The sequence below is a fragment of the Schistocerca americana genome, chromosome 3 (assembly GCF_021461395.2).
Source record: "Schistocerca americana isolate TAMUIC-IGC-003095 chromosome 3, iqSchAmer2.1, whole genome shotgun sequence".
Classification (NCBI taxonomy): domain Eukaryota; kingdom Metazoa; phylum Arthropoda; class Insecta; order Orthoptera; family Acrididae; genus Schistocerca; species Schistocerca americana.
The window spans coordinates 106091168-106114961 of NC_060121.1; the positions used below are offsets into that span (position 1 = coordinate 106091168).

At 42.7% G+C, this 23794-nt stretch overlaps 1 protein-coding gene across 1 annotated transcript in view; it reads left to right on the forward strand.

Moving 5' to 3' along the window:
* LOC124605895 (gamma-aminobutyric acid receptor alpha-like) overlaps positions 1 to 23794 on the forward strand; it is a 352032-nt gene that overhangs the window by 255883 nt on the left and 72355 nt on the right. The window contains exon 7 of the mRNA XM_047137842.1: positions 20506 to 20635. Within this exon, the coding sequence (XP_046993798.1) occupies positions 20506 to 20635 (130 nt within the window). The remainder of the gene's footprint in view (positions 1 to 20505; positions 20636 to 23794) is intronic.

A 23794-nucleotide genomic window follows, 5' to 3' on the forward strand; every position in this document is an offset into this window, starting at 1 on the left:
AAACAGTTTCACTAACTGTCCACAGTCTCCCTTCTCAAAAGCCGTGGCGTCACCCACGTTACGGCTTACAAATGACAGCGTGGGTCTCACACTCTCGTGCAAACACTGTTCAACGTCGATTTTGCGCCTGATGACCAAAGCTGGAACTAAGTTCTTTTTCCAACGTAACTCGACTTCGCGCTATTGCATAAGCATATTTACCAAACTTCGCTGTCATACGGTAACTACAGGCCTCACTGGGTCCCCGTGACTATCTGCAATTCAGTTATAACCACCCAGTAAATCGCTTGCTATTTTTTTTGTTTTTAAGCACTCTAGTTACGACGCTGGCTATCAGTACCAACAGAGATCGTGCGTGGGTGGCCACAGCCGTGTGTTCTACTGCAGCAGCAGCAGCAGATGTTCACGCAGGCGGACCATACAGCAGCTGATTCCACCGAGCGCGTGATTTAAATGTTCCCGCGGCTTACAAACAGTGCTGTTTGTAGAACACAAATCCCGCGCTCTCACAGCGATTGCTACGACTACATACCGCCTCATCGACAAACATTGCGAGTCACATGTAATGGGATGGCTACGCGGGGTGGTGGCAGCGCTGCCCGGTTTAATGACAAATCATCGTTTAGCTGAAAAGCAGCAAGCTCCGAGCTCTTGCCCTCCTCTGTTTATTTCATAATAAATAGCTAACAGACACTGATTTCATCGCAAAAATGAATGTATCTCTCCAGAGACTATGTCACTTATATGGGAATGTCTGTTGTACTGTGCTGATCGACGTCATATTTTTACCAACAAGGAAGCGGGGTGTAAATCATACGTTGTTCCTGTTGTGGTCTCCAGCATTTAGATTGATTATCTTGTGCAAGTCTCTTCACCTATGCACAATTAAAGCAACCAGCATGCACCTGAACCTTCTTACTGTTATTAAGCCATGATCTCCCTCTACAGTTTTCACTCCCAATATTTCTCTCCGTTAACAGACCGGCGATTCCTTGATGCCTCAGGATGTGTGTCATCAACCCAAGCGAGTAGGAGGATAAGGCGAGACCTCAGGGATGGGGAGAAGCGTGTTTATTATGCAAATTAGGAAAAGTGCAGATATTATAATAGATGCTACCTTAACATGTACACACATCAGTAGGTTGATTGTTTTTTTATCTGCACCAAACTATATTCTTACGTAAGGCTGACAACATGAATGACCTAATGTTTTCTCGACGGCCGTAACTGCACCACTAATAGAACAACGCCTGTCAATATAGAAAAACCATTTTGCCTTCACGCATCCACACTTCATCACCTGATCTGCTGTCCAGGGTAAAATAAGGAGTAATGGTTTGCTCTTGTGACATGTGCTTGAAGGTACTAACCAACTTAAAAACATGATTTGTAATAGCTATAATTATTAGTCACCGAATGACATAATACTGGTGTAATACTGTTCAGCAGATTGTCCTCAGACATCAGCAGAAATATGTGCACATATACCTGTGGCACCTCGTTTCAGTGACGCCACTACAGCCATAGAATGTTTAACACACCATTGAGATACCACCTCGTAATCGCGAATTCTGCAAGCAATATCCGTCTTTTCAAGTGATATTAAGCATCTTTCCATCAAATAAGCAAGAATTCAAAATGTAAATTTAACAGTACTTACAAACGATTCGGTAAAAGACTAAACAGTTATGGAAAACCATGTACTATGAAACCTATGGATTACCTGAGTGTTATAACACTTGTAGATATTGATGAAACTGAATTAACACACAAATGTTCAAAGCAGTTCCACGGTAGACAGAAACCACAAAGCCACAAGATATAAAAATAATAATCCAGTACAACTAGGAGACAAACGGCGCCGTAATGTACTGTCCCAAACCATGTAAGAACATTGCGCCTCTGAGGATCAGCTGACTGGTATGTGATCAGCCATAAAACAACGTAACAGAATATCACTGTGGTTTGCCTGAAGATAACGAAGGCAGAATATATTCATTAAGTTTAAAACCATTGACGCACATGTTAAAAAGAACTAAAGTAAAATAGGGAGGACGTTGTTTATACAGTCCTGTGATATGGAATAAACAAATAAAACCATTGCAAGTATGTGACTAAAAGATATGTTAACATTAAAAACAAAACGGGCTTAGATGGACCCACAAAAGCATACGGCGCATTAACAATCATCTTGGAGGAATGGTAGCCGAAGAAGGCATGAATTTATTTAGATGTTTCACGAGTACTGCAAGAATGGAGCTGTTACTACGAATCAGCTGTCCAGCACATGCCGACGGTAAACGCTATGTGACAAGTAACAAATTAAAAACGCAATACGTTAAATTAAAAGTATTTACAAAATATCTTACAAAGCAGAAGGCAGACATGCAAAAACTCCTTTCAGACAGAGAGGAAGAATAATATGGCCAAAAGAACGAATATTGTTAATTACTGTGATTTTGAGACTGAGATATGATGAACCATTGTCCCCTGCCGAAATAGTAGGCTCGCAATTTCTAATTAGAGACTGCGTGAATAATAAGTCATTACAGGTGCCTCAGTTTCATCGCGCTAAGACATCGGACTTTGTAGAGGATTAACAACTGTAGCGTCTTAAAAATTTACTATCCTTAGCACCGTTAGCTATTATTAACAAAAATTGTGAATGCTTTCTTGGGCAGTGGCCAAGGTAGGTAAGAGAGAAGTGTCTGTCTCTAAAGAACGAGCGAGAAAGAGAGAGTCTCCTGAAGACAAGTGTCGAATAACTTAAAAAATAAATAATATTTTGTTCATTTTCATCGTAATCACTGATACACGCTTAGTCTGCTATCTCTGGACATTGCAGTATTTATATCGTGCATTACATACACGTGGTCTCGGAATCTTTCGCAGCGACATGTCTGAATAAAGTCTTCGGTCAGTCAATAGGTGTTTTTACGACTGACGACGATGGCAGAAATAGCCATTAAAAGCTCGAGGATTTCAGTCAAACTGACCTGGCTTGGAAACCGAGAAGATTTTATTCGCTTTACATAAAAATTTCCAGGCCTTCTTCACCAGAAATCCGATTAGAATGCTGTTACTGGTGTGCCTACCGCCTTAACATTTCGTTACAATGATTTGCACATTTACAGATTGTCCCCATATTTCATTCTCATTTTACAGAAACACAAATTTTTTATAGATACTGTCCCGGTCAAACAGAGCAGACTCACCCAATAACGTTTCACATCACTGACCAGACGGTCACTATCAGTTTAGTCGATCATCGGAGACATGTTGTAAAATCGTGTAACTCCTAGAGAAAAGGAAAACTAACATTTCATGAGTTTCAGACTTGTTTTATATTAGTCCTCGATCTTGGACACAAGTAACGCAATTCTTTCCTAGAGTGTTCGCTGTATGACATTATATCCATCTGCTCTTTATACATAATGCACCCATAGAATCCTTCCTAGAGTGCTTGCTGTATGATATTATTCCCGTCTTTTGCACCGCTTTATTTATACTGTATAAGATATTATATTGCTACTCCACGTGACAAAATATATTGCTACTACACGTACAAGTACACACATACAAACATAGAAGGACGAACAAATTCGTAAGATAAATAAAAGAAAATTCATTGCCACCGCTACGTGGTTATTACAAAATTGTAGTAATAGTTTGCGTTCTACCATTACTGGTAATACAGTTAATTATTCATAGGCTCATTCATCATCGTGCGCTTAACAAATTCCACTCAATTTCCAACACAGCGGACACTTAATTAACTCATTTTGGTTATAGATTATGCTTACATCATTTGATTATCCTGTGGCCGAAAAAGTCCTTACTACATGAATTTCATGTATCGAAGAAAATGAAATTGCTTCATCACGATCCATTACAAACATATTTCTTGAACATTTACTTCGATGACAGTCATTCCATCATTAGAAATCTACATTATCTATACTCATTTGAGCGTAATTCTTGTTCACTTTATATACTTATGTACACTGTATCATACAATACTTATGGCATTTTTGCTCATCAGACTTAAAACCACATAACAGAAAACGTATCCTACAATGTAGACAGAAGACAGATTCAGACACACGGTGGTTGAATAAAATCCTTAGATTAGAAGCTAACACATTTACATTAGATCTTAGCTACAGATGGCAGATACTCTTACAATATCATCGTTCACGTAAGCTTTATGACCACTAACACTTATTCCTCCAGCAAATTATTTTGGAAGAATATAGCATTTGGCTGGCGATATGCAATAATTGCGAAGTTTCCACATACACTAACTCACGTATTACACAAAACACTTTCATACCTTGTACAGGGCCATCAGTTTTTCGTCCACTCTTAAACCAATAGGCATATGACCAAACCGCACATACCTACATACTAAACGGGCTGTGTCCAATGATTCCGATGTCCTTCTTCGACGCTTAACCTAAGGTTGCAGTGGTCATGCTATTCAGACATTCTCCTCTGACACATCAAGTACATGTTTTCACTTAAAAGGGAGACTGTTTGTCTAGGTCCTAGCTCCTGTTACTACAACACCGACGTTTGCACGTGGATTAGATATACATTCTGACGTAGCCTACTTCCAGCCAACGCATTTCCTCTACAAAAACTAAAACATAACGAGTCGTTTAATTTTTGTTCCCTATTTCTTAACATTATTAACTGAGCATAAAATTCTATCCACTGTAATTAATATAGTTGTATTACTGAAGCCTATACTCATCGTATTTTATTTGTTCTGTCAGTATATGTACTCAGCTCCTGCAAATACGTCTTCATGACTTAATTTTCCTCGTAGTTTGGTGGGCCACTAGGTAACTATCTTCGTGGGGATTTTGGATTATCTAGAATGGTTCAGAATATAATAAGTGCAATTTCTTTCTTAATAATAGTGAAAGTTTGCAGAGGGTTTTCAACACCACTTTCACGCCAACAGAGTATACTTATATTCTGACTAGCCTCCTATCTTTCTATGCCTTTCTTAGATTAGCAAGTACCGTTACAGAGGTCACCATTTATCTCTTCTTCGTGGGTTTCCTCAGTTCGTGGCGTATGTCGAATGAAGTTCAGCTACTCATTCTTTTCTTTTTCCCCTTTCAATAGGTCAGCTGAAGTGTTGGTTGAGTATATAGCACGATTATTCACTATTTTGTCCAACACATCTAGGAATTATACCCATTTTGTCTGTTTATGAGGAGTGTAGGTCTTCATAAAACGATTAAACTCACGAAACATCCTCCTCATGGAGTTACCTTGTAGAATGAACCCTGAGAACAGTATTTTCTTTATCTACATAGCTTTCAAAAATTCCCTTGATTTACGACATGTGAAATTAGATGCGTTGGCAGATAAAATCGATTCAGATTTGCCTGCCATGGGAATATAGATATTTACCATCCTCCTAATGACTGGGATGGCAGCAGCTGATTTTAGTGCATAGAACTTGACAGATTTAGAAAACATGCCATATAAGCCAACAATACATTTAACGTCGCCACAGAGAGGAAGGTAGTGGCCGAAAGGTCAATACGAACAACATGCAGATGTTTTCTAGGTAATAACAGGTACAATTTCGTCTTCCTACCCAAATTCGAAGGTTTTTCCTTTTGGCAGAGTAGAGGAGCTTTCAGAATTTATTGTGTCTTATGACAACATATTTGGGAACCAGCAATATATGTTCAATTTTCTGCAGCACTCCTTTGCGCCATAAAGCCTTCACACATAATGATTACACCATACAAGAGGCACCAGAAACATACGCACCCCACTTGTCCGAAACGGTGTACCCCGCCACTCCCCCTCCCGTATCGTGGGTTTATTGCCTTGCTGAAGAAGGAGCTTCATCTTACTCCAGCTAGGTCGCTGCTTTGTAACTCCTTCATGTCTAGAAAATATTGCTTATACTGTGAAACTTTCATCAGTGAAATTATGAATTCAAAGATTTGTTCCACCAGATCTTCAAATTTGGGTAGTCAAAAATGGTTCAAATGGCTCTGAGCACTATGGGACTTAACATCTATGGTCATCAGTCCCCTAGAACTTAGAACTACTTAAACGTAACTAACCTAAGGACATCACACAACACCCAGTCATCACAAAACAGAGAAAATCCCTGACCCCGCCGGGGATCGAAACCGGGCGCGGGAAGCGAGAACGCTGCCGCACGACCACGAGCTCCGGACTCGGGTACTCCCAGGGACAATCGTGGTAAGGTGTCAGTATTGATGTCACTTCCTTTTATGTAAATACAGCAGAGTCCCGCTAATCTGAACCCCGGTAATGCGAACGTTCGGTTACTCCTAACATGGAAAATGTTACTCTAACTATGGGAAACGGTGCGGTAAACTGCTGTACATACGTACTATTTTAATTTAGACAGTACAGTAAACATGCATTAGAAAAATTTGCAAGAAACTATTAGGTTTAAAGAACGCGTAACAATGAAAGAAAAGCTTACTAAAAAACTTACTGAAATACAGCAGCTGCTTTATCCTTACTTTTTAGATGACAATACTCAGTCCTTGTTTTTTGGCAAAATGAAGACAGTCTGTTATATGACGCATAGTTGCGCCATCGCCTCATAAACATCAAATCAGCAGGTGTTGCAGTGCGCTGTTGCTTCAACCGCTACGGTCGCAGGTTCGAATCCTGCCTCGGGCATGGATGGGTGTGATAGGTTAGTTAGGTTTAAGTGGTTCTAAGTTCTAGGGGAATGATGACCTCAGCAGCTAAGTCCCATAGTGCTCAGAGCCATTTTTTTGCTACTTCAAATAACGTAGCGCGAGGTCAAGCGTTTCTGCTGCGTCACTGTGTGTAACCAGCTCTCTTTTGTCACTTCCGTCAAAGCAGTCCACTTCTTCCTGGTTTTGAGTCACAGCAGCAACTAAATCAGCGTCAGTAAGGTTCTCCACACATGCCCCATCCACTGCCATCTACTCATCTACGTCTCCTTCACTAGCTTCTTCAGATCCAGGGATTGTCTGTATCATTTGAAGTAGATTTTCTCTCTTCATTTTCAGCTAGGTTGTCCTGAAATTCAAGAGATGACCACAGTTTTCTCCACGGTTTTCTCAGAGTATTTTCTGAAATATTCTTCCCTGCCTTAGCGGCCCAGTAAACAACGTCCTTCACACCGGTCCTTTTTATTTTGTCCACTAAAGGAATGCTATCATCTTGGATCAGCATTCTTAAAAATTGTTTTCTGTATATCAGTTTTAATGATTACAGAACGCCCTGTTCCATCAGCTGTAGAAGTGGTGAAACATTCGGCGGCAGAAACGTAGCTGCAATTACTCCATCACATAATTCCTTAGGGTGAGATGGCGCGTTATCAAACAAAAGGACTGCATGGGGAGACAAATGATTTTCCTCAGAAAACCATCGAACAGAGGGAACAGACTGGCCGTGAAACCATTCTCTGAACAGCTTCCCATCCGTCCATGCTTTTTTCTGGTTGCGATAATATGCAGGCAGGGACTGAATGTTGCAGTTTTTAAAAGCTCTGGGCCTAGCAAATTTGCCAATCAGCGTTAAAGGCTGCTTGTGATTACCAGCAGCATTGCTGCGCGATAGTAAAGTCACGCGATCTTAGCACATTCTAAAACCAGGAGCATGGTTTTCTGCTTTTCATGTCCGGCTTTCTGTTGGCAATGCCCTAAAATTGAGGCCAGTCTCGTCAGATTTATAAATTTCTTGGGGAGAATACTTCCTCTCTGTTATTATTTTTTCAAACTCACCCAAGTATTCCTTCGCTGCATCACGTCCAGAAGAAAGCTTCTCTCCAGTAATTGTTAGCTGAGGGATTCCATGACGTTTTCTGAATCTGTCCAACCAACCCGTACTCGCACTAAAACACTGATCACCATTCATTAACTTGTTCATGTAATCAGCTTTCTCCTGAACCAGTGCTCCACTCAAAGGAGTTCCCCTTTCTTTTCCCTGCATAAACGAAAGGAAAAGAGCTTCATCCACTTTATCGTACTCGGGCTGTTTCAAAGTCTGCCGAATTTCGAGTGTCTTTCCCGAAGACGTTGCACAGGACTGTTCAAGCTTCACTCGGTTCTTTTTCCACTCACAAATGGTTGCTTTACCAACACCCAATTCCGTTGCCAGTTTAGATACATTCCCACCACTGTCTATCCGCTTCAAAGCGTTCAGTTTTCCTCTGAGAGGTAACGTTCATGTTTCCGTTTACTCGTGACGAAAATACGTACACCACTTCATCTGAACGAATACAATATAACTTATGCGTGCCAGCAAACGATAAAGAACATAAACAAGCGCTTTGAAAGCCAACTGGCAGTGCACTGACAGCCGACACTACAAATGTCTCAACAGTGCACAACAACAAGGGCAGGGAGTGAGAGTGAGCCATTGTTCCCACACTTGTTACCATCGTGTACCTACTTATCTGCTTGGTATACTTCGTTCTAGAAACTCGTCACCGTAATTCCGTCTAATCCGGACAAATTTGTTATCCCGAACAAGGTCCTGTCCCAATTAGATCATATTAACGGGAATCTACTGTAATCTCCAAATCTTATGACTGAAGAAGCATTGTCCAACGGGCAAGACGATTGTGTAACAGTTTACATGACATTAAGAAACTCAAGGCTCGCTGATCATCGTAAATTTTGTTGTCTCTCCCAGAGAGATAAGAGTAAAATTTTTTAAAAGCCCAGACAATAGCCAATGCCTCTAGTTCAATTGCAGAATGTCCCTGCTTGCGTTCAGATACGGTCCGCCTGGCAAAGTTGACTTTCCTTACTTCATGTTTTCCATCATCGGGTATAAGTTAAAAGAGCCATGCCTCCAGCCCAAAATATGAGGCACCAAAGGCAAGGGAAAAATTTTTCGACATTTCGGGATGAAACAGAGTGTTGGAGTGTACTAACACATGGTTTATAGCCTCGAAGTCTTTCAAGCAACGCTCCGTCCGGTTGCACGTTCTATTCATCTTTAAAGCTCGCCTTAGAATGCATTGCTATTCAACAACTGATGTTGGACAAATCTCCTCAAAATAAACTTAACCCAATAATGTTGTCGTTTGTTCCTTGGAAACGGAAAATTCTCAACAGCATCCAATTTCACAGGATAGGACGTTATAACCGCAAATGAAGTTACGTGCCCAGGAATTTGATCTTCTTTCGAACAAACTTGGATTTTGATACATCAGCAGTAACTCCAGCAGATAAAAATTTCTTCAGTTTTGCCAGGTAGTAATGGCAATTGGTATGCCACATGCTCCTGCCAGGTAGTATGGTAATTAGGATCCCATCCACATACACAGTAAATTTAGCCAATAATTCTGCTACAAGCACTGTTTCGAGTGCGGCTATAAAGACTCGCAAATTAATCCAAAGGGCAATCCACGGTATTGGTAAGATCTTCCAGCACAGTTAAGCACAGTGTGTCTTTCGATAGCAAACTCTGCCAGTAAAAATATCTCATGTCAATGCTAGATAAATACCTAACACCGAAAAACATCTGTAGTTGCTCCTTCAAGGTTTCAGAACGCGTTGGTACCGGCACAAATATGCGTTTTATTTCCCTCGCGTAGAGTATGAGGCGTACTTTTCTGTCAGATGAGGAGAGCAAGAAGGTTCCATGACTTCCCACTCTTAACATACATACCTTGAATCACAATCTCTCTCTTAGACCACGGAATTTAATAGGTGTTTTTACAAAAACTTCTTTGGGGCTTCAGCTACGGTCGCAGGTTAGAATAGAATGTCGGGCATGGATGTGTGTGATGTCCTTAGGTTAGTTAGGTTTAAGTAGTTCAAAGTTCTAGGGAACTGATGACCTCAGAAGTAAAGTCCCATAGTGCTCAGAGCCATGTGAACCATTTAAACTAAATTTTGATCGTCACAATTCGAAGTAGTCTGATGAGGTGAATCGTCAGCCAGCAGGTGTACCCCTTTGACAAACCGTAATCGAATGTTTTGGCAATACTTATCGTGGCGCCTAGGAATTCTGAATAAATCTATTGCATCAACATGAAGATAGCATTTATCCGTCTCTAAGTCAATTTTGACACATTCTCTCTTAAGAACCCAGTACCAAAAGTACACATTCCTGTCAAAACTTCCACTATTTAAAAAATGTATTTTATGGTTGTGCTTCTTACCATCACATTAACATGGCTTTGCAGCTTTACTAGCTTCAGCTACTGCTCCAGTCACCCTCCAATTTTGAACGTGATCTTTGATAGCTTTCGAATATTACTTATTTCATCAAATAATATTTCAGACATAACACAGATCATTGCACCAGTATCGACGACGATAACAGTTGAAATAGTTTCTATAGTAGTTTTGATACGTTCTTGCACTATTTCTTTTGGACCTTCAGCACAGGTTTTAAACCTATCTGTTAATTCGTTTCTCAAACCTGTATGTTCATTGTACCTTAACAGGTGACTATAGAAATCACCCCCATCCTTTGGTCAGCGGCGGGGATTTAAATGTGGCCGATACTAGTTGGTTCAATTTGGCTCTACAAGAAAAGTCACATTTGTGACTGCGACAATATTCACTGTGAAATTTCATGCACCAACAAGTGTCAACTTCACGATTATCTTCAGGATTTTGTTGCGGGTAAGTGTAAATGTTTCCATTAAGCGATATCTGATTCTGATGATTGAAACCCCACTGGTTATTGAACTACACTGAAGCGCCAAAGAAACTGGAATAGGCATGCGTATTCAAATACTGAGATATGTAAAAAGTCAGAATGTGGCGATGCGGTCGGTAACGCATATATAAAACAAGTTTCTGGCGCAATGGTTAGATCGGTTACTGCTGCTACAATGGCAGCATGTCATGATTAAAGTGAGTTTGAACGTGGTGTTACAGTCGGCGCACCACCGATGGGACACGGCATATCCGAGGTAGCGATGAAGTGGGGATTTTCCCGTACAACCATTTCACGAGTGTACCGTGAATATCACCAATTCGGTAAACATCAAATCTCCGACATCGCTGCGGCCGGAAAAAGATCCTGCAAGAAAGGGACCAACGACGACTGAAGAGAATCGTTCAGGCTGACAGAACTGCAACCCTTCCACACATTGCTGCAGATGTCAAAGCTGGGTCATCAACAAGTGTCAGCGCGCGAACCACTCAACGAAACATCACCGCTGCGTGCTTTCGGAGCCGAAGGCCCACTCGTGTACCCTTGATGACTGCACCACAAAAAGCTGTACGCCACGACTGGACCCGTGAACACCGACACTGGGCTGTTGCCTGGTTGGACGAGTATCGTTTCAAATTGTATCAAGTGGATGGACGTGTACGCGTATGGAGGCCACCTCATGAATCCATGGGCCCTGCATATCAGCAGGAGACTGTTGAAGCTCGTGGAGGCGTGGGGCGTGTGCAGTTGGAGTGATATGGAACCCCATGATGCGTCTAGATACGACTCTAACAGGTGACACGTACGTAAAAATCCTGTCTGATCACCTGCATCCATTCATATTCATAGTGCATTCCGTCGGAATTAGGCAATTCCAGGAGGACAATGCGACACCCAACACGTCCAGAATTGCTACAGAGTGGCTCCAGGAACACTCTTCTGAGTTTAAACGCTTCTGCTGCCCACCAAACTCCCCAGACATGAACATTATTGAGCCTATCTGTGGTTCCTTGCAACGTGCTGTTCAGAAGAGATCTCCATCCCCTCGTATTCTTACGGATTTATGGACAGCCCTACAGGATTAATGAGGTCAGTCACCTCCAGCACTACTTCAGACATTAGTCGAGTCGATCCCACGTGGTGTTGTGGCACTTTTGCCCTACGTGATTTTAGGCAGGTGTACCAGTTTCTTTGGCTCTTCAGAGTATATTGTGTTGTACTGAACTGTAATGTGTACCGTGCGTTGCAGCACCACTGATTACGGTAACTGTGATTATTCCAGGGGTGCACTCGATTATTTTGATGGCGGCTATCATCGTTCCTCCTCCTTCTCGTATGATTTGGAGAGTAAACATTTACATACCTAACAGCACCTGACATTAGACGCGCCCGTGGCGGGGCAACAAATCCAACGGCTGCGTCAGCTGATCGGTCGTGATTGTTGCAATGCTGCTGACGTGGCGACGTTGCCTAATTCATTCCATTCGCATTCCTATGATTATTTCTATTACTATTAGCTTTTGCATGTTCATTTATCAAATCAGTTAAGTTGAGTGCTGATAGCCGTCCGGAGTGGCCGTGCGGTTCTAGGCGCTACAGTCTGGAAGCGAGCGACCGCTACGCTCGCAGGTTCGAATCCTGCCTCGGTCATGGATGTGTGTGATGTCCTTAGGTTAATTAGGTTTAACTAATTCTGCGTTCTACGCGACTGATGACCTCAGAAGTTAAGTCACATTCCTCTGACCCATTTGAACCATTGAGTGCTGGTAAAAAATGTTCCCAATTGAATTCAGTTTTCTGCACTAGCTTTTCTCTTATGTGATTCGTCAACTAGCCTTTAAAACTACGTAGGATGTCTTTATCGGATACAGGTTCATCACAGATGCGAGTCTTTTTCAGATATTTCTCAAAATACTTTCTTGAGCTTCCTTGCCTAAGACTGCATAATTCTGGGTTAAAGAGTATATGTCTTAATTTTTCTTGAACGCATTTTGATTAATAGTGTGCAGAAAGGCATTTTTGAATTGTTTATCCGAGTGATAACGCAATCACAGCCCCGCCATGGATAAAACCTGTGAAAAACTCAATCATTTGTATTAAGATCATGTTTTATGCAATAATTTCTAAATAAATTAATGAAAGTAAAGGATATACACGTTTCTTCTCTGTTGTTAACACTTGAAGGTGTCTGTGTTTGAGGAGACTTTCTCCGAGCAAGAAAGAAGTAGGAGTGAGTCCTTCCGCTAACTTCCTACTAGTATAACGTAGCGACAATTCTCTACCTGAACACGCGTCGTCATTGTGTGCATTGTTTTGCGACATCGGACTATGGTTGTAACCACTGGCCCCATCTACTTGAGCGCATTGTGACTTATTATCACCAGTTTACCCTTGTTGTTTTTGTTGTGGTCTTCAGTCCAGAGACTGGATTGATGCAGCTCTCCATGCTACTCAATCATCTGCAAGCTTCTTCATCTCCCAGTACCTACTGCAACCTACATCCTTCTGAATCTGCTTAGTGTATTCATCTCCTGATCTCCCTCTACGATTTTTACCCTCCACGCTGCCTTCCAATATTAAATTGGTGATCCCTTGATGCCTCAGAACATGTCCTACGTACTGATACCTTCTTCTAGTCAAGTTGTGCCACAAAATTCTCTTCTCCCCAATTCTATTCAATACCTCCTCATTAGTCATGTGGTCTACTCATCTAATCTTCAGCATTCTTCTGCAGCACCACATTTCGAAAGCTTCTATTCTCTTCTTGTCTAAACTATTTGTCGTCCACGTTTTACTTCCATAAATGGCCACATTGCACACAAATACTTTCAGAAACGATTTCTGAGATTTAAATCTATACTCGATGTTAACAAATTTCTCTTCTTCAGATATGCTCTCCTTTCCATTGACAGTCTACATTTTATATCTTCTCTACTTCGTCCATCATCAGTTTACCCTTATACAGTATGTAATTGCTTTTGTGCTCGATCAGTTCAATCCGTTAATTTATCTTGAACGTCTGGTTGCCAGTTGGGCAATTCCTGAGTCAACGTTTTTCTCACAACACTAAATTCGCTTTTGATAGCTTTTATTGATATACCTTGTTCAGCACATACCGCGGTGACTTATCTGTCACTTTCTTGCGCTCTACTTCGTATTTCCGGTAATCTGACTACCCACTTCTTTTGGAAACTACCCATTTCGCCTTCGGGCGCAGCAGGTTAATTTTTTACAACCCGACACTCCTCATTTCACGGTGAGCTTCAGATTATTTTGCTGTAGTAGCAAAGTGTCAAAACTCTCGGACAAATCTTTTACCTTCTCAGGAAGGAACTTAATGTTTTCCAACAAATCTGATATTTCGATATTTATGTTATCCAAATCGCATCGTAAGACCTCTGTTACGTGTTAGCCACTTCTGCTTACAACTGTTTGGTTTGATTCCTAAGTTATTCACTAACCTGCTCCACTTGTTGTTTCAAAGTAGAAAATAATTAGAAATATTGACTTGCTTATGATTAATAAAAGACAGGTTGCTATTCATGCCTTCTTGGTTTTGATTGATGCGTTCTAATTTTTTTGGAAATCAACTGAAGACGATCTTGCGCTGTTGTAACGGTTTCAGTTGTGCGGGTTGATGTTACATTATCAAGTCCGACAGCGGGGCTAGAAAACATTGCATCTGGATCAATTGCTGGATTTATATTCTTAGTGTTAAATTCAGCAATAGAACCAGCGATCATGATATTGGTTTTTGAATACGCGTCATATTCAGCTGGCGACGTAATGCTTCTAGCACCGAGCGAGGTGGCGCAGTGGTTAGACACTGGACTCTCATTCGGAAGGACGACGGTTCAATCCCGCGTCCGGCCATCCTGATTTAGGTTTTCCGTGATTTCCCTAAATCAGTCCAGGCAAATGCCGGGATGCTTCCTCTGAAAGGGCACGGCCGACTTCCTTCCCCATCCTTCCCTAATCCGATGAGACCGATGACCACGCTGTCTGGTCTCCTTCCCCAAACCAACCAACCAATACTTATAGCCGTAGTTGGGTAGGAAGTTATGTTTATATCGGCTGACTCGCCGTTAAACATCTGAATATTTTCATTTTCCGTTATAGTTCGTGACATTTTCAGCGACTGCTGGCGAGTTAACGCCGTAACAAGGGATAGTAGCTTTATAAAACGTCATCACTTTTACGTTACAATTCATTAATGCTTTGGCAAATTGTATCTTTGGCAACTTTTTCCGATCACTCTGGTCACTCGCGCGCGATTATCTACGCGGATACGCCATCTTACGAAATTTCTACATGCTGTAATTTCAATTACAAAAAATTCTAAAAAAGCTAAGTAAATGCGAAAGAGCAAATCTCAACTCCCAGGAAATGTATTTCTCCTGAAGCGGACCTGCTTAATTTAAAAGCATTGAGCATTTTTCCTTACTTGGTGCTGCATACGCCAAGAATCGTGGCAATAATAATTCATAATTCCTTAATTTCATGTTCTTTTCCTTCCAGATTTAAGCTTTTTACATAGTTTAGTACATTTTATCCTTTTTTCTCTATAGGTCAATGGATCATCGATTTATAGCCATGGTACATTTAACGTAACACAAAAGAACACAGTTATTACAGGGTATACAGCATAAAATTCATGTCCTGCTTACGACGTAGCCAGTATAACTCTCCCTTTCAGACGGAGAGGGAGAATTATATGGCCAAAAGAACAAATATTGTTAATTATTGTGATTTTGAGATTGAGGTATGTAGTGTCAATGTTCGCTGCCGGAATAATGGGCTCGAAATTCCTAATTTGCGAACGCGTTTATAACATTAATCATCACAGGCTCGTCAATTTGGTGGCGCTACGACTTCGTTCAGAATGACTGACCGCAGACTTTGAAAACCTTTCCGACCGTTAGCAGCGATCTGCATGAGATTTAAGAAATAGCTGTAAATTGTTCTTTGGCAACCAGTCATTCTGGAAAGCGATACTAGTACTTACACAAACACAACCCAATCCATCATTTGTCAAAATGTGACTATTATTCTCTGAGATAAACATGCTTACACTATTTTATGTTAACATATTAATTAATAACGAAATTTACAAATGCTTACAAAAGGGCCAAGGTGGGAGCGAGGGAAGTGGTTGTCTCTAAAGAACAGAGAGTCTGATAAAAACAAGCGCTAAGTACCTTAGAAACTTCAGAGACAGTGTTTTGTTCATTTTTATCGCAGTCGCTGATATACACTAAGTCTGCGTTCTCTGGCCATGAAAAGTCATTTAAATAGCACGTATAATACAAAATACAAATTACTTGATGTGTCTTTTCAAGCCTTACGTTGTAGAGTAGATATAAGCAAAAATTAAAGAGCAATATTAAACTTGGCTGCCCACTATGCACTGACGTATTTGTTTGAAGAGTTATGTTGTAGAATAGATAGATCTAGGAACATTAGATGCATATGTAAACTAAAATGTTGCAACCAGTATCAGATATACACCTCCCGAAAAGAAACTGCTACACTCTCAAGGACAAATGATGTGAAAGGAAGCCCATCATTGCAGGAGTACGTAATAACAAATGGTTCAAATGGCCCTGAGCACTATGAGACTTAACTTCTGAGGTCATCAGTTCCCTATAACTTAGAACTACTTAAACCTAACTAACCTGAGGACATCACATACATCCATGCCCGAGGAAGGATTCGAACCTTCGACTAGTCGCGCGGTTCCAGACTGTAGCGCCTAGAACCGCTTGGCCACCCCGGCTGGCTATGTAATAACAGCTTCAGACCAAATGAAACACACGTGTCACAGTGAAGGCTGCTCAGAGAGGAGTATCATTGCATTGTTTACCCCTCTGACGGCACTGCAGACGTCCATTATCGCATGCTAATGATCAGAAAGGTGGCGAATGGCATTCTGCAATACATTGTCCCAAGCATCTTGCACATTTTGTAGCAATTCGGTTATGGTCCTTGCAAGCTGTGGAGAACGACTAAGTGCCCGCTTCATCAAGTCCCGTACGAGCTCAGATAGCGAGAGATCTGTTGATTTGTTAGCCAAAGCTGTTGTATATCACAAAGAGCACGATGCATCGCACCAGCGGTATGTCGACGTCGACAGCCCTGCTGAAAATGCACATCTCCTTCCAGTCGAAGAAATCGCAGCAGCATGGTGAAAACCACCCTGTGGATTGTAGCGGGCGCGGGTTACTTGGCTCTGCAGACACACCATAAGGGCCACAAACCATCGACCTTGGGGTGTGACAAATGTGCCAAGAGCGAGTGCATGCGAAAAAAGCCGCTCACAAGGTCTACACCTTACGTGAACGTCCACCTCTGCATACAGACGGTATTTACTCTCATTACTGAAGGCAACAGACTGCCATTCCACTTTCCGGTCGACTCTATCAAGACGTCAGAGTAGTCTTGCTTGGTGATGTGATGCCAGTGACAGTCTGGTCAGATTCAGGCGTGTTGCTAGTCGTGCTGCAAGCTCGTGGTTTCCAGCGATCATTGGTGACACAGCTGGTTCGACAAGTGCCTGGATTTCTTCGCTGGATGACGTCCGATCGGCAACCAACGCTGCACGATGCGTTGATCTTGACCTGTGTCTGTGGTATGCGGATATCCAGAACCTGGTCTACGGGAGTGGGAATGTCGCACAGAACACTGCGAAAGCAGCGACACACCACCGCCATATGCAGCAATCCCTAGATGTATCCATCTAGCTTCCTGCAGGCCCACATGGCCATCGCCGTCCGCGGTGGCCGTGCGGTTCTGGCGCTGCAGTCCGGAACCGCGGGACTGCTACGGTCGCAGGTTCGAATCCTGCCTCGGGCATGGGTGTGTGTGATGTCCTTAGGTTAGTTAGGTTTAAGTAGTTCTAAGTTCTAGGGGACTTATGACCTAAGATGTCGAGTCCCATAGTGCTCAGAGCCATTTGAACCATGGCCATCCCATTGAAATGGCCGAGGTTGTTCAACAGGTGTATGTAGTCGTCGGAAGGGCATAGTTGCACCCTAGAATGAATGTTGCGAGCAGTGTTCAGCTGTAAAGACGCATATTACTGCCTGCAGAGTGAAAACAGATGGCGCACAGACGGGCCATCTGAGCGCCATCTTATCGTCGATGACAATGACAAACGAATCACTAAAACTAAACCCCTTCAGAAAGCACATATTGTACCCTTGTGTCACGCAATAGAGTCCTTGAGAGTGACGCATTTCTTTCTCGCAGTGCAACTATAGCCCAGAAAGACACATACACCATAATATGACACAAGATAGCTAAGGAAGGAATGGTGCTTGTATCTGAACAGCACTGGTAAGGTGATATACAGACATTCGTTCGTTTCAACAATGTTTACGATATTGGTACTGGCTATGTTGGATTACATACGAGGCGTGTTTTTTAAGTAAGTACCGTTTTGAAATTAAAAAAAAACACGTGCTAAGATATCTAAATAATTTTATTTTTACATTAAAGGCTGTACCGTAATCTACTATTCTACGTAATTTCCGTCAGTACTGAGGCACCTGTCATAACGTTGTACCAATTTTTGAAAACCCTCCTCACAGAAGTCTGCTGCCGGTCTTGTTAACCACTGCATCACCACTGTTTTGACTTCGTCATCGTCTTGAAGACGCTGACCTCTCAGGTGTTTCTTCAGTGCAGGAACAGATGGTACTCACTGGGCGCAAGATCGTGGCTGTACGGAGGATGATCTGGAGTTTCCCATCGAAAAGATGGGATGAGATCTTTGGTCTGATTCGCCACTGCGTACGGGCATTGTCTTGCAGCAAAACGATGCCCTTCCTCAAGTTGCCACGTCTTTTGTTTTGAATTGAACGGCGCAGATTGTGAAATGTCTTAAGGTAAGCTGTTGTATTGATTGTCGCATTACAAGGCAGAAATTCCACAATCAATACTCTTTTTCTGTCCCAAAAAACTGTGCACATGATTTTCCGGGCAGAAATTGTTTGCTTAAACTTCACTTTTCTGGGTGAATCTGAATGCCGTCATTCCATGGACTGTTGCTTGGATTCTGGTGTGACATAGGCCACCCATGTTTCATCGCCTGTAAGAATTTGGCTTAAGAAATCATCACCGTCGTTGTGGTACCGCTCAAGGAAAGCTAATGCACTGTCTAAACGTTTGGTTTTGTCCACATCCGTCAACATGTTTGATCCCTAACGTGCGCACAATTTTCGGTAATTCAAGTGCTCGGTCACAGTGCCATACGAAACACTACAAGAAACATTAGGAAAGTCATCCCGCAAGGAGGAAATCGTAAGGCGTTTGTTTTCTCTCACCTTATTCTCCACTTCCTGTACCAAACTTTCGTTAACGTGCGAACGTTCATCATGCACATCTGTTTGGCCATCTTTAAATGCTCTCACCCACTTTCTTACCATTCGATCACTCATAATGTTTTCTCTGTAAACTGCACAGATCTCACGATGAAAATCGAACGCTTTTATGCCGTTAGCACTAAGAAATTTTAAAACAGCGCGTACTTCACAGTCGGCGGGACTCACGATTATCGGAGGCATCTTAAACACTGAGTTGTTGTTGTTGTTGTTGTTGTTGTCTTCAGTCCTGAGACTGGTTTGATGCAGCTCTCCATGCTACTCTATCCTGTGCAAGCTTCTTCGCCTCCTAGTACCTACTGAAGCCTACATCCTCCTGAATCTGCTTAGTGTATTCATCTCTTGGTCTCGCTCTTCGATTTTTACCCTCCACGCCGCCCTCCAGTACTAAACTGGTGATACCTTGATGTCTCAGAACATGTCCTACCAAACGATCCCTTCTTCTAGTCAAGTTGTGCCACAAGCTCCTCCTCTCCCCAATTCTATTCAATACCTCCTCATTAGTTACGTGTTCTACCCATCTAATCTTCAGCATTCTTCTGTAGCATCACATTTCGGAAGCTTCTATTCTCTTCTTGTCTAAACTATTTATCGCCCACGTTTCACTTCCATACATGGCTACACTCCATACAAATACTTTCAGAAACGACGTCCTGACATTTAAATCTATACTCGATTGCCATTCCTTAATTGCACTCAGTACACAACGTAAACAAGGAAGAATCAGACAGTAATAGCTTCAGTGCATGGACAACAGATGTAGGTACCCAGTGCGCATGCGCAGAACGCCGACCGCAGCGCTGCGGCTGCGGTGTGGCAAAACGGTACTTACTTAAAAAACATGGCTCGTAGCAGTGGCTGCTTGGGTTAAGTTGTGCCTGATATTGTTTTCAGTGTAGCGTTATCTTGCTCTACATATGCATGTAACATACCTGCACCTATCCATTTTACAACATGAAGCTGCTTGAACACAGACGCCATTGTCTAGAGGGTTCAGATAAGTCAGTCTGCAGTTAGTCCTAAATGGGTATCGGGTGGTATGTGCTGGTTAGGTCGAAATCAGTGTGAGAGAAGCGACCTTAGTCTATGGTGTAGATCTTGGTAGAGTAGTTTTGAAGTACTTGGGTAGCACCAGCAGGGGGCATTTTAGAAATGGAGGGCTGTTGATATGGTTGGAGGATTAGGTGGAGGAGAAGGAGGGAGGTGTCATCGTCCACAATGGAGCAGGTATCAGGGACACATCAGCCGTCTAGAGGAGATGGGGTGAAGGAGACAGGACCACTTCTTGGGGAACACCGATATGTGGATGGAAGGTAGGACAACAGGTACTACTTACCTTAACAAAGGAGGGGCGTTGTGTAAATCTGGGCATCCGGCTGGCTAGAGCTAGCAGTGTGCTTTCTGCCCATCGAGCCACACCTGCTGCGCAGTACAGATGGAGGGCGTGCTGTTGCAGTCGGCTACACGACGACGGACGTGGTGTACCGCTGGAACCGGCAGCGCACGGTGGCCATCGCGGAGGACATGAAGCTGTCGCAGTTCGACCTGATCGCCACGCCGTCCGCCAACCAGACGGACGTCCTCAAGTCCGGTACGGCAGCCGACGGCCTCCCTCCCGCCATCTGCAAGTACTCCGCCGATACTTTTTCTCTAGCCTCCGCCTGTCTGCGCTGCTGTCGCCTTGTAACGCTGCCAGTGCTCTCCTGTCCCTGTTTATGGAGTGGCATATCCAGAGTCCGTAGTCCCTAGCAAGACTGCAAGCTGCTTTATCAGTACTGTCCAGTGATAACGCTGATTAACTTGATTACAGCTTTTGGGGTTACCAGCCGACACATGGCGTCTTCTTGTCGCATTGTTTCTACGAGTTGCCTACTCTCCCAATGAGGCGAAGTGTCCTGGTCATTTTCCTCTATAGTCGCTGGACCGCTGAGAATAATGGCGTATTTTTATTAACGACATGTGGAATTCAGTTGGAGCCACACAAACAATAAGAGCGGCACAGCATCTATGTTTGATCAAAAACAAAAGTGTCCTTCGTTGATGCTGAGCTGTGCCACTGCAGACTTGTCGGTTTGGCAGATACGAAATGGTTTAAATGGCTGAGAACACTATGGGACTTAGCTTCTGAGGTCATCAGTCCCCTAGAACTTAGAACTACTTAAACCTAACTAACCTACGGACATCACACACATCCTTGCCCGAGGCAGGATTCGAACCTGCGACCGTAGCAGTCGCCCGGTTCCAGACTGTAGCGCCTAGCGCCGCTCGGCCACTCCGGCCTGCACCAGATACGAACGCTCCTGACATATCCCGAACAGTGTTGCAAAATGCATCCTTGCATCTGGCCGATTCACTACATTCACACTCGTAACTGATACTGTACCACCCGGATGCCAGTGTCCCTAGCTGGTCTTTGAAGACCGAAGCAAATTTTGGATTTCAAAAGTTGTACCGAAACTAGATTCTGTGCGGTGTCTCTTCAGTATGTGGTCGTGTCAGTCAAAGACCAATTTGGGCTATAGGGACCTGGCTTCTATAAAATCGAGTGTGGTATGCAGTATGTGCAGATGTGAAAATTACCGAACTATCAGTTTAATAAGTCACAGCTGCAAAATACTAACGCGAATTCTTTACAGACGAATGGAAAAACTGGTAGAAGCGGACCTCGGGGAAGATGAGTTTGGATTCCGTAGAAATGTTGGAACACGTGAGGCAATACTAACCTTACGACTTATCTTAGAAGAAAGATTAAGAAAAGGCAAACCTACGTTTCTAGCATTTGTAGACTTAGAGAAAGCTTTTGACAATGTTAACTGGAATACTCTCTTTCAAATTCTGAAAGTGGCAGGGGTAAAATACAGGGAGCGAAAGGCTATTTACAATTTGTACAGAAACCAGATGGCAGTTATAAGAGTCGAGGGGCATGAAAGGGAAGCAGTGGTAGGGAAATGAGTGAGACAGGGTTGTAGCTTGTCCCCGATGTTATTCAATCTGTATATTGAGCAAGCAGTAAAGGAAACAAAAGAAAAATTCGGAGTAGGTATTAAAATTCATGGAGAAGAAGTAAAAACTTTGAGGTTTGCCGATGACATTGTAATTCTGTCAGAGAAAGCAAAGCACTTGGAAGAGCAGTTGAACGGAATGAACAGTGTCTTGAAAGGAGGATATAAGATGAACATCAACAAAAGCAAAACGAGGATAATGGAATGTAATCAAATTAAGTCGGGTGATGCTGAGGGAATTAGATTAGGAAATGAGACACTTAAAGTAGTAAAGGAGTTTTGCTATTTAGGGAGTAAAATAACTGATGATGGCCGAAGTAGAGAGGTTATAAAATGTAGACTGGCAATGGCAAGGAAATCGTTTCTGAAGAAGAGAAATTAGTTAACATCGAGTATAGATTTAAGGGTCAGGAAGTCGTTTCTGAAAGTATTTGTATGGAGTGTAGCCATGTATGGAGTGTAGCCATGTATGGAAGTGAAACATGGACGATAACTAGTTTGGACAAGAAGAGAATAGAAGCTTTCGAAATGTGGTGCTACAGAAGAACGCTGAAGATAAGGTGGGTAGATCTCGTAACTAATGAGGAGGTATTGAATAGGATTGGGGAGAAGAGGTTTGTGGCACAACTAGACTAGAAGAAGGGATCGGTTGGTAGGATATGTTCTGAGGCATCAAGGGATCACAAATTTAGCAGTGGAGGGCAGCGTGGAGGGTAAAAATCGTAGAGGGAGACCAAGAGATGAATACACTGAGCAGATTCAGAAGGATGTAGGTTGCAGTAGGTCCTGGGAGATGAAGAGGCTTGCACAGGATATAGTAGCATGGAGAGCTGCATCAAACCAGTCTCAGGACTAAAGACCACAACAACAACATGCAGTACGTCGGTCAGATGCAACTATGCGTCTCGAATAAGTGAGGTTCGTTCATGTCGGCCAAACTGGCCAGTCTGCAGTGGTAGAACACTGCGTAAACAGAGGACACAATGTTTGATTTTGAACAAAGGTGCTGTGCCTCAACAATGGGTTCTGGGGTTTGGTCATCAGAGAGGTTGTGGAAATATGAGTGCACGATGATTTTGTCAGCCAGGACAGCAGGTGGCAACACAGCCCCACATGGAGTGTGGCGTTAACAGAAGTAGGTTAGGAACACTCTGCTGTGAAAGTGACGGAGGCAGTGTAAAGAGTAGGCAGGCAGCACCACGGATTGATGCCCGGACTCACATCCGCCCCATCACTTACCCTGTTCATGACGTTTCTTCTGGAAATTGGCCCGACGTCTGCCCCTTCTGCAGAGAAGTCTACACCCCAGCAGATGTAAACGAACGAGCTGAACGCGAATCCGACACTTCTCCTGAAGCATTGCAACAAAACAAAGGCACGATTCACGTGTTAACCGCAAAAAAAAAAATTCTTTATCGAAATTCGCCAAGAAAGCCTGCATTTCCACTGAATAACTTATTCTCCACCATCCAACATATGTATAGATATCGCGGTCTGAATTACTTGACGTACCTTGAAAAGTGGCAATCCATTTCGCATGCATATTTTCGTTTAGTAAGACAGTAACGCTGCAGTATGCTGATTACAGAACAACGATGGGGCAAAATATAGTCATAATGCTATTGAAATTAAGTGCATTACACTGGCTGTATGCACTAACTTCTAACTAACTTCAGTTCAAAGACATATAACAAAGTGCAGGTCTTCTTTGTTTTTTTTTCTACGCTTTCTGTGAGTTCTTAG